This window comes from Ailuropoda melanoleuca, chromosome 11, assembly GCF_002007445.2.
Source record: "Ailuropoda melanoleuca isolate Jingjing chromosome 11, ASM200744v2, whole genome shotgun sequence".
NCBI classification, from domain to species: Eukaryota; Metazoa; Chordata; class Mammalia; order Carnivora; family Ursidae; genus Ailuropoda; species Ailuropoda melanoleuca.
In genome coordinates this window covers 99,538,725-99,555,662 of record NC_048228.1, presented here as the reverse complement: position 1 = coordinate 99,555,662, position 16,938 = coordinate 99,538,725, and the positions used below count along the sequence as shown (strand labels likewise).

Genomic DNA, 16,938 nt, shown 5'->3' with positions numbered 1-16,938 from the left:
ACCTGCCTTCATTGATAGGACTTGAGACAAGTTTCTGCTCAACCCCACTCCTCTGTGGCAGTGCTGAACCAACTGAGACATACTCTCAGAACTTGAAAACGAACCAAAATACTGGTTTTCCTACTGATAGTACAAAATCAAAGAAAACAATTTGGATATGAGGTGGAAACAAACTTCCCAATGGTTGTCTCCAGGTCTAGACCTTGGGTACTATTGGTCCTGCAGATCAGAAACTTCTCCATTCAGCCTCAGCAAGGACCAAGGTCTGCCTCACCTCAAGTTCATAGAACCCCAGGTGGGCCATATCTGCAAGTGGCCCTTTGCACACACCCTACTCCCAAGAGTGACTCAAAGGCCAGTGGATTCTAGGCTCTTGACATCCGCAGTCAGAGAAACTCCCCCTCCTCCCTCCCTCCATGGGAAGGAGTCATTGCAAGATGGAGATAAGTCATTGGCAATTTCAAGCCAATAAGTGAGTAGAAGTTCCTATTTTTCAGGGTGGCAGAAACTCAGGGAGAGGAAAACAATGATGCCTTCCCATCCCACATCTAAGAGAAGAGCTGATCTGAAAACCTATTTCCCTTTGGACATTGGACAAGCTGAGGGACCTGCTCTGCAGAAGAATCACTTTCAATTACTCTTTCATCCTATTGCACAGATATCCATGCATTTAGGTCTGTACAGAAACCATAAACACTTCAATAACTAGGACTATATCTTCTGTTCATCCCACCTCTCACACTGAGACTGCTAGTAAACTCTGCAGTGAGCATATAGCAAAAGGAGTTTAGGGATGTCAAGACCAAGGCTCTGATATGTCAAAAGGAAAACTGTTTCTTTGGGAATATTTCTTCTTTCTCAAAACAAGGTAAGAAAATGGTAATATTGCTTCTGCTTTGAGGGTTACTTTGAAGGCAGAATGGAAGGTGGCCAGTTTGCTTTTTAAGGTACTGACCTCTAGTGGCCAGCAAGGAGAACTACACTGCTAGAGAACAAATGTTCTAAGATTTTACAAACCCAGGTGTGAGCGTGGAGGGGTTTTGAAGATCATCCTTCTCTGCCCACCTCATGTTATAGAAGAGGAATTAGAGATCCACAAAAGATGAAGAACGTGTCAGTGGTCGCTAACACAGGACTGGAACCAAGGTCTGTCTTTCATTGTGTTTCATGGCTTCCCACAGCCTGGCACACCTTTCAAAGCTAATCTCCCACAGGTGTTGCCTGTGACAAATAGAGTGACAATGACAACCTGCAGTTCCAGACACCCCTTCTATGAGATGGCAAACAGCTAGAAGGTAAGGATTTTTTCCTAATCGTCTTTGACTATCTAGTCCTTTTCGCCAAGCCTGTCACATAACAAGTAGGTAATGACCATCAGATGGTTGGACAGACAGATGGACAGACACATTTTAACTTGAAATTGGAAACTGACTAAAACCAGAAGCTACTCGCCTTTTTATGCTTTTGGCAAATGGCAGATCCAAAATTTGAGGCCAGCAGTTCGGTCTTACACTAAAAGCTACCATCCCAACCACTTACCCCAAGGAGCCCTACCACGAATAATGGTCTTCCTGAGTTTCACAGAAGCAGCCTTACTGGCTCTTGAGTCCACACAGATGATTCGAGAGAAGATTGTGCTTTTCAGACCCTCAGTCATACTGAGTTTTTGTCCTCAAATAATAGCCCAATGAAAACTTTCCTTCATGCGTTGGTTTGTTCCTTCAATCATTCAACATATATTTACTGAGTGTCTACTATGTTCCAGGAATTGCACTGAGTAATGAGAACCCAGTGGGAACAACAAAACAATGTGTCAACCACTATGCTAGCGGTAAGCTCTGGGAAGATAAAGAAAGATGGAAAACTTGTTAATGATGGCAAATCCTTCTCCAGTCTTAGTGGAGATGTGAATTAGGAGACAGGCCTGAAGCCTTCTAGCATATATTGTTAGCTCAAAGAACATGTGAGTAAACCTGAGCATCCTATGGTAAAATAACCCAGTAGGTAGAGAAGGGGCAGAATCTCCATATAGTAAGTGAAAAAATTCATGTCTCCTTTCCCCAATCATTATTCCTAAAATTTACTTACCTTTTGAGGATTTTAGCCATCTCTGCTGATACCAACACTCTGGCTCCTACAATTCCTCCTCTCCCTACTCTTCTGTCCCAAGGATGGCTATAAAACCTTTCTGTAATTCCCCACAGCACTACAAGACTATGTTAGAACAAGTAAAAGATTTTAATAAGGTCTCCCCCACAAGAAAGAGGAATTACAGCAGAGTTACTAGAAGCTTGCAACCAGATATGATGGCACTTGAGGCCCACAGGCCACCCTCATGAGTCTGGCCAGGCTCCTGTGGGATCGCTTCCCTGTCCTGCCCTGTTAGGCATCATATGGCAGTGTCCATCTTTCCGTACTGCCCTGGGAAATTCCTCAAGTACATCAAAGAGCCTCAGAGTCCAAGCTCAAGAGAGCAGAATGGTGCTTAGTGGTAAGTGTTCCTTTGCCCTGTGCTCCAAATTCCATCTCTCAAATAGTGAGAACACAGGCAGCTACCAATTTACAGATGGCTCTTACTCCAGAAATCTATTTGCTAGACAGTTATTTGGAATCTGCCATGCATTTCCCAAAGCATCAACAGTGATTGAAATCAGAGGCAAGTCCAAGAAAATTCTATTTATACCCTGGTCCATTTGAGAATGTTAGAAACATAGCTTCGCAACTTGACGGGAATGAGGAAGTGAGTATAGATGTTCCTGGGTACTTGTGATATCAATGCATCATCTGAACCAATTTAAGAACCCAAATCCTCCCCCCATCAGGTCCTCAAGAATTCTGCAGCAAGGGACAAAGCACAGTTGTCTTTCTAGGGAGCTATGGATGCAGACAGCAAAGATGAAAATTCTTGACCTGGAGTCAGTAGAAAGGTTATTCCTAAATTGAATCTAGCAAGCGATCCATGTTTCCCAAGTGTAATTAACATTTGGTGCATTTGAAGGAAATACATTACAATTTGTGGCATCACAGGACATGAGAAAAATAGATGGATCAGTGCCTCACGAAGTAGGGCATATTTTTATTGAGATATTTTCAGCCGCTCCTCCGTCTAGTGAGCCCACAAGGTCTCCTTGGATAAGATCTTGTTTCAATGAAGGGTCGTCTGAGCAACTATTCTTGATTATGCAAATGTAAGACAAGGGACAGCCACTGCCCTGGGAAATGGGGATACAACAGGATTTTCTATGACATGGTGGATGTTGTCCTTTCTAAATGCCCCCTGTAGTCCTTGACGTCACTGAACCAATTTGCAAAGTGGCCAGGGAACCTCCTGGGGACAAAAGGGATTTAGGTTCAGGACTCTTTCCTGCTGAATTTCAGCAACATTAAAACCTCTCCGATTAACTTGGATGGTCCTAATTGAATTGATCAGTCAGAAGGGATGCTTGGCACCCAACATGAGAAGAAGGGGTTTGGGGACTATGGACTGGAGACCACGGTTCAAATCAGAACCCAGGCAACTGGAGGGAGGGGAGGAAGGAGTGTAGTTGCTGGTTTAACACAGCCTGTGACTGAGGTCTTAAACCTCTCCAGATGCGGGGAACAGTGGCAGATTACATTGGTGTAAACCATATTGCAGAAACCAGGCTTTCTCAATCTGGGTGCTATTGACATTTTGGGCCAATTTTTTTTTTTTAATGTAGGGGGTGGAGGGCTGTCCAACATCCTTCCATCTTGCGTTGAAAAATGTTTAACAACATCCCTGACCTCTACCCACTAGATGCCACTAAGAGGATCCCAAAATTGTGAGAACCAAAATGTCCTGAAACTTTGCCAAATGTCTCCTAGAAGGACTAAATCAACACTGGTTGAAAAGTGCAACCATGAAATCTTAAATGGGAGGAATCCGGTTTGAATATTTGGACTCTCAGATACATCAATGCATTTGAAAGCAATAATGTTCCGCCTTCTTGGGGCCATTTACTGCAGGAATGAACCAGACTCCTCTCTTCTCTCTCCATTGGCATTTGGATGCAGGACTACCCATTGAATGGAGTAAGCCCCTCGAGATTTATGAACAATTCTAAGTGAAATTGAGACTTCAAGTGGGAGATACTGGATGTCCTGCTGATAAAGCCAAGCACATTTTCGAGCAACTAATTAGAAAAGGAAAGCATTTTGATGATATTTATACCCTTATCTGGTGAAGCAGGTCATTGCAGTGAGATGCTTTTAAGGGAAGTAGATGGAGAGAGAGAGAGAGAGAATATAAAAATTAGAGGAAAATAACCTTTTCGACAAGAAAAATATAAGAATTCACAATTCATACTAACAGCAGCAGTTTTCTCTGATATGTAAGAGTGTATCCAATTATTTCAAGTTATGACATGAAACTCTAAATAAAATGAATCTTACAGCATTTTATGCTCAATAGCTCAGACAGCTCTCTTAGGAAGGGAGAATGTTTTGAAAAGAAGCAAATGAGAAGAAAGTCGTTGCAATTCAAAACAAGCTGAAAATCATAGCCCTGGAGGAAGAAAATTAAATGTTTTAATATCTATAAAATAAAATAGGCTACACAACCAATATATCTGAATCAATCAGTGTTTCTCTCCACTAACTATAGAGAAACAAGAGGTTCGAATTTGCTTAAGTTCAAGTTATGTTTCAGAGAGATGCATATAATTCAGCAAACTGGAAAATACGAATCAAATGTGGAAGAGCATATGATTTTATATCATTTATGATTCAAAGGTGATTCCTAAGCTTGCAAGTTGAGCTTTATTTTAGTGATGTGTTTTCCCTTGTGATATATTTTTCTTTCATGGAGAAAGTATCAGCTACAATAAAAAATATTATAGAATTCCAAGAACTGGGTGCAAATGATACATTCTACCTGTTGAGGTCTGAGAAGCATATTTTAACCATTTATTGACCTCAATAATGGGCCATGGCAGCTTTCCTCCAAAGAGAATATAGCATGATAGTCTCATCTCAGGTTCCATGATTTTTTCCATGTTTATTCCAATATCTTAATCTCCCAAAGTGGGTTCTAATGCACCATGCTTTAGTGGCATACCCTTTAAGGCATTGAATACATTTGCCTATTTTTTCTTAGGTATACAGGTAAAAATTATATGCCTCAGAGTCCTATGTAGAAAATAATAATAATAATGATGATATTTCATTTGTTCATTTATTCTTTTCTTCATCCATTTAAAGATATGACTGCAAGAGCTACTATTGCTGTGTAACAAATGACCCCAAAATGCAGTGGCTTAAAACGATCATTTTATTATGCACGTGGATTCTGAAAGTCAGCAATTTGAACAGAGCACAGCTGATTCACTAATCACTACTCCACAATATCTGATGCCTCAGTTGAGAAAAGTCAAACCCTAGAGGTGACTCGACGTCTAGGGGCTGGAAACATCCAAAGGCTTCTAATACACATGTCTGGGGCCTTGGCCTGGATGACTCAATGACCAGAGCTGCCAAACAGAGTGTGTGCACCTGGCCTTTCCTCTCAGTGTGGTGGCTTCCTCGCAGTGTGGTGGCCTCAGAGTAGTCAAACTTACATGGCAGCTCAAGGCTCTCAGCATAAAAGTTCTAGCAAACAACATAGAAATCACATCTTCTTTTGTGACTCAGCCTCAGAAATCAGCCAGCAAGTCACCATCACTTGCACAATACCTGATTGCCAATAGGGTTGTAAGTCCACTCACATACAAGGGGAAGGAAAATAAACTCCAATTCTCAATGGGAGGAATGTCAAAGAACTTGGAGGTTTTGTTTTAAAACCACCACAAAGGCATACCAACATAGAGCACAGGATTTTTACTCCTTGAAATCATAAAAAAAGGTATAACTACATGTATGGCCCAGCTTAAAAACATTAAGGAATATTTTGAAAATCCATAGGCTAATTAATTTTAAAACAAAAAAAAGAAAAATTTCCTAAAAATATATAATACTAAAACTGAAAGAAGAAGAAATTAAAAACTTGAATGGGCTTATAAGCATCAAAGAAATAGAACCATGGGTCACAAATTGAGCTACAACCACCCCCACCCTCCACAAATACATTATTCTCCAAAGAAGATACACGATTAGACAATAAACTCAATGAATTACAGAGCTCAACATCACTACTCGTAAAGAAATGTGAATTAAAACCACAGTATGATACCACTTCATACCTACTGAAATGACTATCATCAAAAAAGCAGGAAATAACAAGTGTTGGCAAGGATGTGCAAAAATTGCACATGATTGATGGACCACAAAATGGCTCAGCCACTGTGGAAAACAGTGGCAGTTCCTTAAAAAGTTAATGAATTACCGCATGCCCCAACAATTCCACTCTTTGGTATCTATCTAAATGAATTGAAAGCAGACGCCAAAAGACACTTGTATGTAACTGTTCGTTGCAACTTTATACACACTAACTGGACAGTGGAAACAACTGAAGTGCCCATCAGCACATAAATGCACAAAGTTACATGTGGTGTATCTATACAATGGATTATTCTTCAGCTTTAAAAAGAAATGATGTACTGACACTTGCTACAACATGGATAAACCTTGAAAACATGATGCTAAGTGAATTAAGACAAACACAAAAGGACAATTGTTGTATGATTCCATTTATATGAAATAATTAGAATAGACCAATTTACAAAGACAGAGAGTGGGGACTTGAGGTTGCCAAGGGTGGATTAGGTTACCAGAGGGAGAAATAGAGTTATTGTTAATGGGTACAGAGTTTCTATTTTGGGGTGATGAAAACATTTTGGAAAGAGATTGTAGTGATGGTTGTACAACACTGTGAATATAACTAATGCCTCTGAATTGTACACTTTAAAATGGCTAAGATATATATTTAAAAGTTACGAGAAGAGTAGATCTTTAAAATTCTCATTGCAAGAAGAAATTGTAACTATGTGAGGTGGTGGGTGTTAACTGAATTTATTGTGGCAATCATTTTGCAAACTATACAAATATCAAATCATTATGTTGCACACCTAAAAGCTAATGCAATTTTATATGTGAAATATATCTGAATATAACTGGGCAAAATGACTAAAACAACAAATTTTATGTTATATGTATTTTAATACAATAAAAAAAAATATCTCCAGATCCAAACAGTTTTATGGACAAGTTTTTACAGAACAGACCATGTGTGTTTGCGCGTGTGTGTGTGTGTGTGTGTGTGTGTATGAGACAGAGAAACAGATACAAAGACAAAGACAGAGAGGCAGAGGGAGAACAAGAGAGAGGGACACACAGAGGGATTCATTTGCTTTTTATGAGATTCAAATATCCCTTATATTAAAATAAAGCAAGGACAACACAAGAAAGAAAAACAATTGTACAATTTCACTGATGAAACAAAGGCAAAAAAATAATAATAATCCAAATATTGGTAACTAAATCCAAGAATTAATTTTTTAATTATCTTGACCAAGTTTAGTATATCCCAGAAATGCTAGAAAAGTTTGGCATTCAAAAGCCTGTTAATGTAATTCACCACATTAAAAGATGAAAGAAGGAAAATCATATTTTGATTATCTCAAAAGATGCAGGAATAAAAGCTTATGATGTGATTCAACACTTGTTCTTGATTAAAAACTCTAGCCAGCTCGGAACACTTACCCTAAGAGAATGAGATTTTTGCATTTTGATTTAAGACAAATCTCCTAGATTCATTTATTTTGCTTGCATAAGAAATTTTTTTTTAAAAAATGATGTTTTTGAATTATGCTTTTTAATAATTTCAGAACATTCTGACATATGTAATTCTTATGAACTTGTTTCATTTAGCTAAATATTAAAATATCAGAGAAGTCATAATGAGAAGTTTGATTAGCACAAGGGTAGTGAACAGATCCTATCTCTTGTGACAGTTGATCCCTTCAAATAGATGATCTGTTACAATAAGCACCTGCTATACACTAACCTGGGTCCCCCCTCGTAAAAACTCACGTGTAGATGCCCTAACCCTCAATGTGACTGTTTTTGGAGATTAGTATTTGAGGAAGTCATTAAGGTTAAATGGGGTCAGATGAGTGGAGTCCTAATCCAATAGGATCAGTGGCCTTGTGAGAAAAGGAAAAGAGTTCTCTCTCTCCATCTGAGCGCACCAAGGAAAGGCCATGCAAAGACACAGCAAGGAGGTGCCCATCTCCAAGCCAGAAAGAGAGCTCTCACCAGAATTTACTGCACTGGCACCTTGATCTTCTTTGGCTTCCCAGCCTACAGATTGAGAAAATCAATCTCTATTGTTTCAGCCACCCAGCCTATGGTATGGCTGGGTTAAAGCAGGCTGAGCTAACTAAGATCACATCCACATTTCTATTTTCACATTTAATAAGACGTACAGCTTTCACTGTATGCCAGGACTTGACAAATATTAACTTAATAATTCTCGTAACAACCCTCTGGAGCGGTTACTGCTATTAACTTCATGTTATAGACGAGGAAACGGAAACCTGGAAAAGGTGAGGAAATTGACCAAGACCAAGATCCCTCACTTCAGATCCGGCACTCACCTCCACCCTCCCTGCTCTCCCCCTGGGGCTCACCTCCTCAGTGCTCCTCCAAGTCCCCCATCCATTCTTTTTTCCCTCTCTCACATCACACTTTAACTTTCTTAATCTGTCTTTTACATCATTAATTCTCTTTCCAACTCTGTCTCAGGGAGTTTGACTCATCCTTTGCTTTAAAAAAAAAAAGTCATGACTGGGATGCCTGGGTGGCTCCACTGGTTAAGCATCTGACTCTTAGTTGTGGCTCAGGTCATGGTCTCATGATTGTGAGATCAAGCCCCAAGTTGGGCTCCACACTCAGTGAAGAATCTTCCCGAGATTCTTTCCCTCTCTCCTCCTCTGCTCCTCCTCCTGTTCTCCCTATGCCTCTCCTCTCACTCACATGCACTCTTTCTCTAAAATAAATAAATAAACCTTTGTTTAAAATGTGGAATTTCTTAACCTGAAATCCCCTCATTTTCTCTGCAATGCTTTTTTGTAAGGGCAATATGCTAGTTTTTCATTGGAAGATCCAAAAATGTCAACACCTGGATTCTGTTCTTTGTGACCATTCTGTTTCTCCAGAAAATAACTTTCCACGTTTTCCAGTTTGGTGCTGGTGGAGGCGGGACAGGGAGAGGCAGAAGTACGTGTCTGGCTCCTCCAGTTCTGTGAGAAGGAAAGAGCCCTGTGCACCTCTCCATTCCCTACCCACTTTTCAGCCCTGAGGCATACCCACCCTCCGCTGTACCTGGGAACTTGAGACCAGAGTGTTTCTGGCTCAACTTCCCTAGAGAAGTAGCCTCTAAGCCTCCAATCTCCTTTGGGGGCGGGGGGTACAAAAAGGGAGAGTAAGGAGGATGGGCTTATTTCTCAGGCTGCCAGGGGCAAGGGAGGGTCCTAAGGATCTAGTCCTTCCATATAGAGCCTTTCACATCTTCTTGCATTTTCACCCCACTTGCCTTGATATCTGACGATAATCGTTTCCTGAGGACACAGAGTACCACATACATGGTGAGAAATGTATGGTCTCACAATTGTGGAGGCAAGAGGCAAGAAATCAGGTGTTAGGAAATAAAGTAAAATAAATAATATAGTATAATATGATATGAAAGAATATAATATAATATAATATAATATAATATAATATAATATAATATAATATAATATAATATAAAAAGGAAATTGGGTACTGGCAGGATCTGTTCCCTCTGGGGGCTGTGAGGGAGAATCTGTTCCAGGCTCTCTCCCAGCTTCTGGTGGCTTCAGGCCTTCCTTGGCTCGTAAATGCTGTTCTCCCTGGATCTTCACATCATTTTCCCCACGTGCATGTCTGTCTCTGTCCCCAGATGTTCCCTTTTTCTAAGGACACAGTCAGATTGGGTTAGGGTCCACCCTAATGACTTCTTTTTAAATTGACTGCCTCTGTCAAGATCTTCTCTCCAAATAAGGTCACATTCTGAGGTCCCGGGGGTTAGGGCTCCAATGTATCTTTTTTTGGAGGGACACAATTCAGCCCATCGCACTACTGAGCCAAATCCTCTCTGGAATCCTGCAGAAGGGATGGACTCATTTCCACATTCTTATACCTTCCTGCCTCCTCCTACGCACACACAGATACACACGCAAGGACACACAGATACTTACACACACACACACAAACACATGCAAGGACACACAGATACTTACATACACACACACACACACACACACATGCTAGAGCTTGGAGTGTGGGTTTTCTTGGTCTGTTCATTCCATTACTCTTCTGTCTGCTTTGCCTCTTCTCCCATTACCTCAGCTTTTTTGAGCCAGACCATTTATATTCTCTTTCAGCGATTTCAGGGGGATTCAGAGGATAAGCAAAGATTAATCCTGTATGTTCGGCTCCACATTTAACTGGAAGGCACTCCCGTGCCACACTCACTGGTGCCCGGCAGCACGGCCTCACACTCTTTTTGCAGAAAGTCAGACACACGGCCCTGTAATGGTAACCTTGCAGGATTCTGAACTGCCCAACTCTGAGCATCGCCTGTCCTTTTCCAGAAATGCCCAGCAACCCTGATGACAGGAGGAAGGGCATGGCTCCTAAAGCTTCACCCAATTTCTGATCCACTGCTCCAGGCTGATTCCTCCTTGTCCTCCCCCTGCGGGCTGTGCTCGTCTACTCCCCCAGCACGGTTACACTCCACTACTGGAAGCAACCTGTCCCTTTAAAAGAAAAAAAAAAGCCACCGAGTGACCTTCCCTAGGAACGTGTTGCTAAGCGGGTGTGTTTGCTCCCAGATGGCTGCAGCCTCCCGGGAGCAGCCCAGCGCCCTCCCCAATGGTCAGCCTCTCCCTTTGGATTCTTTTAGAAGATTCAACATAAGCCTCGCCTCTCTCCACGTTTCCTTTCATCCCAGAAAGCGGAATCTGCAAAAGGCTTTGTAAAGTTCCTTGAGGTAATCCGTTCTTACCGGGACAGGGCTGCAGCAGTGGTGTCCTGCATCTGGTGACCCGGGCTTGGCAGTCAGCCTCCCCCCTCGGTACCCTGAGCGGATTGAATGAATTGTAAGTGTAGGGGTTCTCATCACTGTGATTTACGCTTTTCTTTCTGGAATTGAATCATAGAGCATTGCTCGGGCCGCTTGGCTTTGAGCGGCCGTCTGGTGTCTGGTGGGCAGGAAATGGAAGTCTGGCTCCTCACTGCCCCTGGGTGTAATTCCTCCCAGATGGGTCACTCTGCTTCCTTCCTGGGACTTCCGCGCCATCCTGTTGCGTTCCGGTGTCCCGGAAACATTTGCGGCGTGTTGCATTTCTGACTTTCAGTTCAAATTGGTTCAAGGGGCAAAGTGCTAGTTACTGCAAACTTCATTCTGCAAGGCATTAGGCAGAGAAAGAGCCATTACAGACAAAGGGAAGAGGAGCACCCCTCCAAACAACCCCAGGAAAATCTGCTGGCTGTTATTTATACTGCCGGTTTGCCTTCGTTGCAGAGAGGTGCTATGGAAAGCTAATAAAGTCTCATGGGAAAGACATGTCTGTTATTGGATTTTCATATAAACTCTTCTGCAAACAAATTCAGCTCCAGAATGAAATGTCTCTCTATGCCTATCTCCTAGAGCACATTTAAAGGGTCGTTCACTCCAACATTTAGCGAACGTGAACAATGCACCAGGCAATGTGCTGAAGTTCAGAGTGTACAGAAATGCATGAGACCGGGTCAGAAGCTCAGAGTTTACTTGGAAGACAGACCTATAAACAGATGCTAACAGTACAACTAGCTAGGCACCATCAGATATTTATACAAGAGCCGAACATGCTCGAAACACAGTGGACTACTCCCAGAGAAGGCCTGGGAGCCCTTAGTTTATCACAGAAATGCACGGGGCATAGACCACAGAGTGCAGCTCAAGGATGGCATTTATACGTGCTCTTCCAGGGCGATGTGTGTTATGTCCGATTAAATGATTCTGTAAAGCTCTATGTCACTAACCTTATACAAAGTGAAGCTGTGGCTGGACCACCTTGTAGAATTAGATAATGAACTTAGAAGGGGTGTGTGTGTCACCTGCGAGGGCCCCAGGCTCCAACCCTAACAGGCTAGGACAGAGCAAGCTAAGCACGGTACACAGAGAGGAAATGCCCATGGGCATGTGGGGCTGGGGCAGGGAGGGGGTGGTGCTTCAGAAGTACCAGAGAGAAGAGAAACTGCCCTGGGTCCAACTGGGGAAAGGGAAAGCGAGGACCTTGGATTTTGAAGCCAGGAGGTTGAAAATGGGAACCAAAGATGGTAATGGGGGACTTGAATGTCACCTCTGGTCTTTCTTATGATTCCCCTTCTGTCCTCTAAGCTCTTTTTCGGTTCCCACTCCTTTCTTCTTCTTTCTCTCTATAGCATCACCTTTTCTTAACAATAGCACTTACCAATCTCAAGAGCCTGGTCCATGCTAGGCGTTTTACCCACACACTCTATCATCTAGCTCTTCTAGAATCATCACTCTTGGAAGCACAAATTATTATCATAAGTTTGCAGGAGAAGAAATGTATCTCAGAGAGGTGAAGGCATTGTCTCGAGATTGCACCACTGATAAATACTGCTGGAATGGGGACCCAGGTTCATATACTGTTTTACAAAGGTCTTGCTATTTCTATATACCCACGTTCTCACTGTTTTGGAATAGGACACTCATACTGTGTTATTTTTTAAGCAGCCCAAGGAGAGATACAATGCATCTCATATCATATACCATCATTCTTTTCCCTCCATCCCATAGAATTTGTCACAGGGTCCTCTGGATATGACTCTGAACCACTCATGACTCTCAGAGACAGTCCATTTGTTTGAATGAAGGGATCAGTACTTTCCTAGAAAAAATGTCTTTGGATTTCTGCACTGAGTTAAATAAATCATTGACCTAAAGTAGCCAAGCCCTTTCTCACTGGGGCAATACTCTGCAGCTTTCAGTTGTACATACTTCCAGGAGAGCAGACTAGCATGCACTAGCCACTGACATCATTACAAAAGCAGGAATACATGGGGGACAGAGAGGCAGAGTGGCATGGGGAGGCCTGTGGAATCACCAAGTCTTGGGGTCACATTCCGAATGTGACATTTAATGACTATAACCTTGGACAAAGCGTGTAACCTGTCAGAGGCTAACCTCAGAGGAAGCTTTCGTCCCTCCCAGGGGAACTGAGGCATGTACAACAGAGCTGTCGTAAGGCCTGGGGTATCATCCATCTAGAGAGAGCACCGAGTGAGTCTGCGGTAAATCATAGCTCTTATTTTGATGATGCCAATAGGAATCTATTAACAAGTGCTCAATGCATTTGGTGATGACAAGCAGCATATTGAAGTCGGGCGGTACTGATTTATCTTTTCTTAGGAACTGTGTTCACGAAAAAATAAATTTTGATGTCATTTGATTTCCTGAGAAACTCATTCAAAGGTAACGATCAGGAAAGAATGAGGAGAAAAAAATCAACTCCGTTACATTTTTCACTTTTACTTGTTTCTTTCACATATAACTTTTTTGTGTGTGTCTTTATTGAGAAAGAATCTTTCTTTCCTAAAATACGTCACAGTTCTCTTTTTCCAGCTCATAATTACCGGAGTTGTTCACTACAGAGCTTTTGCGTCCTTCGGCGTTCTGTTCTTGTTCTCTGTCCCTCGTTCTGTCTGGATCACCTCCTCTGTCCTTTCATTTTTGGAGCTGCTGTCATCGGTCTCCTTCCACCACTTCTGGAAACCTGTAAGGAGGTCTGGAGGGGAGACCACAGATTTTCAGATGCTTTGTGTCCCTTGAATTTGCTAATTCCCCACCAGGGTCAGGACAAACTTGAACACCTCAGATGAGCTGCTTCAGTGACAGGGCCGGGCTGAGATTCAGATCCCAGGCTATTAGGAAGGGCTTATGATTCATGAGCCCCAGCGGTTCTGCCTGTGTTCTCCCATTTGATCTTTGCGGCAGCCCAAAGAGGACAATGAAGATTTCAAGGGGCTCCAGAAGGTGGCCACAGGAGACGCAGCCAATAAATAGTGATTTAGTCATTTGTTTGAAACACATTTATTGAATGTCTACTGTGTGCCATACTCTTAGGCTCTGGCAGTAAACAATGAACAAAGGTCCCTGCCCTCTTGCAGCTTATATTCTAACAGGAAAGGGCAGACATAACAAATAAATATATATGTAGGATGGTGATAAATACTATGGAAAGAGAAATCATTATAAGGTAGTTAGGGAATTCCAGGATGGTGAGGGGGGCAGGTTATCATTGTATTGGAAGTGTTCTGGGAAGACTTCTCTAAAGGTCTCTTAGGGTCCTGAAGGAATTAAAAGAGACAGAGAGCTGTGCAGTTATCTTGGGCAAGAGAGTTCTAGGCAGAGGGAACAGCAAGTGCAAAGGCCCTGAGGCCAGAGGCTTCAAGGGCAGATCATGCAGAGCTGTGTAGGCAATGGAAAGGGTTTGGGATTTTACTCTGTGAAGAAAGAAAGTCATTGGATTTTGAGTGGAGGAAGGACAATGATTGCACTGGAATTTTAAACAATTCACTCTCTTCAAAGAACAAACTGTAGGTGAGCAAGGTGGGAAGCAGAAAAGTTAGGAGGGTCTTACAAGAGGCCATGTGAGAGACAACGGTGCGTGACCAGGGTGATAACAGTGGAGTGCTTAAAGGTGGATTGAGGTGCTTANTGTAGGTGAGCAAGGTGGGAAGCAGAAAAGTTAGGAGGGTCTTACAAGAGGCCATGTGAGAGACAACGGTGCGTGACCAGGGTGATAACAGTGGAGTGCTTAAAGGTGGATTGAGGTGCTTAGAGGTGCTTAGAGGTTGGATTCTCAATATAATTTGAAAGCGAAGCTGGCAGGATTTCATGGATTGCATGTAGTCTGTCGTGAGAGTCACAGAGGAGTCAAGGACTCCAAGATTTCTGGCTTAAGACAAATGAGTTCTGTTTATTGCAACAAGGCAGTTTGCAGCAGAGTCGGGGGTGATGACAGGGAGCTTCACCTGGGGCATGTTAGGCCAAGTGAAGGTATCCATCAAGCATCCAGATACATGAGTCTGGAACTCGGGGGAGGTGTGTAGGCCGAGAATATAAGTGTGGGGAGTATCAGTAGATGGGCGGCATTTAAAGCCAAGAGACAGGGTAAGACTGCCATGAGATGAGTACGGGCACAGCGGAGCCCCTCTTGTGGTGATCAGAGAGATGCAGGCAGGTGCAGAGCCTCCCAGGAGTCTGAAGGGCGTAGGAGGAACGCCAAGAAAGAACACATCCCAGAAGCCAAGTGAAGAAACCATTTCAAGAAAAAAGCAGGGGATGGGTCACTTTCGTTACTAAATGCCTCTGAGGGTCAAATAAGATGAGCACTGAGAATCGATCATTAGATGTGGCGAAGCAGGGTCCCCGGAGACCCTGACAAGAGCAGTTTCAGGGAATGCTCGGCCCAGCAAACTGATTCAGAAAGAGGGTTTGAGGGGTGCCTGGGTGGCACAGCGGTTGGGCGTCTGCCTTTGGCTCAGGGCGTGATCCCGGCGTTATGGGATGGAGCCCCACATCAGGCTCCTCCGCTATGAGCCTGCTTCTTTCTCTCCCACTCCCCCTGCTTGTGTTCCCTCTCTTGCTGGCTGCTTCTATCTCTGTCGAATAAATAAATAAAATTAAAAAAAAAAAAAAAGAAAGAGGGTTTGAGTAGCTTTCCTATAGAAGGTTAAAAAATTGAGCACTAGCTGGAAAGAGAAGTGAAGTCCAGAGAGAGCCCTTTTAGTTATTTTTTGAAGATTGGTTGATGGTTGATTTGAGAGAGAGAGAGAGAGCGCACACAGAGGGAGAGGGAAAAGAAGACTCCCCACTGAGGAGGGAGGCTGATGCAGGGCTCCATCTCAGGACCCTGGGATCATGACCTGAGCCAAAGGCAGTTGTTCAACCCACTGAGCCACCCAGGTGCCCCCGGAGAGAACCCTTTTAAAGAAGGGGCCAATTGCAGCACTTTGTGCACGGAGGGAAATGAGCCAATACAGCAGGAAGAAGTGATTATCCAGAAGAGAGGGGGACGTTGTCAGCTCGTGTTCCCAGAGAAGGGAGGTGATGGGGCCCGGTGCGCAGGCTGAGGTCCCAGCCTAGATGGGAGTAGGGATGGGCACAGTAGTGAGTGGAAACAAAGGAGGGTGGGGGAAGGGCCGGGGGTGAGGGAGCCCCCTCCAGTGTCATCTCTCTGTTCAGTGAGATGAGAACGAAGGCCAAGGGGAGAGAGTGAGGAGAGGGTGGGAAGGCAGAGGTTTGAGGGGAAAGGAGAAGCTATGAAATGGATGCCCACCAGGGTCCTGTGACTCCAAGGGCCGAACTCTTTCTCACTCTCACCCGCTGCACGGTGACACCAGGTTCACAGCCAGGCTCATTGCCGGGCTCATGGGATCAGAAGGGTCTGGCATCCTTCCTTTTCTCTGGGGCTCATTTCCACCAGTCTGGGTCTGCAAGCACATACTCCTTGGGAATGAAACATCTACTCAGCTCCAAGACTTCACTAACCATCAAGGTCAGCTTCGTATGTTTCTGTAGTAAGAAAGATGTGTCGCTGATTTTTCGCAGGTCTGACTTCCTTGTGTTTTGTGTTTCTCCCCCCTGTCCAGGAGCAGCCATCGCAGCCAAAATGAATCCCAAGGAAGAAAAAGTAAAAATAATTACAGAGGTGAGTGGTTGCTTAGATGTTCCCCTACAGGTGTGTTTGTGTGTGCACGGCACTCATGGCACACATGTTTGTGAGTAAGGACGTTGGGTCAGCAACAAGCATTTCTTGCATTTATTGCTGCACGCAGACTTATGTCAGGCGCGTGCTGGGGACAGGGGCTGAGGGCATAGGAAATGCATCCTTGCAGGCTCTCCAGGGGCGCACCTCTCTGTGAATACTCTGAAGCCACGCCCTCACC

At 43.4% G+C, this 16,938-nt stretch overlaps 1 protein-coding gene across 1 annotated transcript in view; it reads left to right on the top strand.

Moving 5' to 3' along the window:
- Positions 1 to 10,796: 10,796 nt before the first annotated feature.
- Positions 10,797 to 16,938, top strand: part of CC2D2A (coiled-coil and C2 domain containing 2A) — a 145,028-nt gene continuing 138,886 nt past the window's right edge. Inside the window, exons 1-2 of the mRNA XM_034672096.1 lie at positions 10,797 to 11,078; positions 16,642 to 16,700. Of these exons, the coding sequence (XP_034527987.1) occupies positions 16,662 to 16,700 (39 nt within the window). The 5' untranslated portion in view covers positions 10,797 to 11,078; positions 16,642 to 16,661. The remainder of the gene's footprint in view (positions 11,079 to 16,641; positions 16,701 to 16,938) is intronic.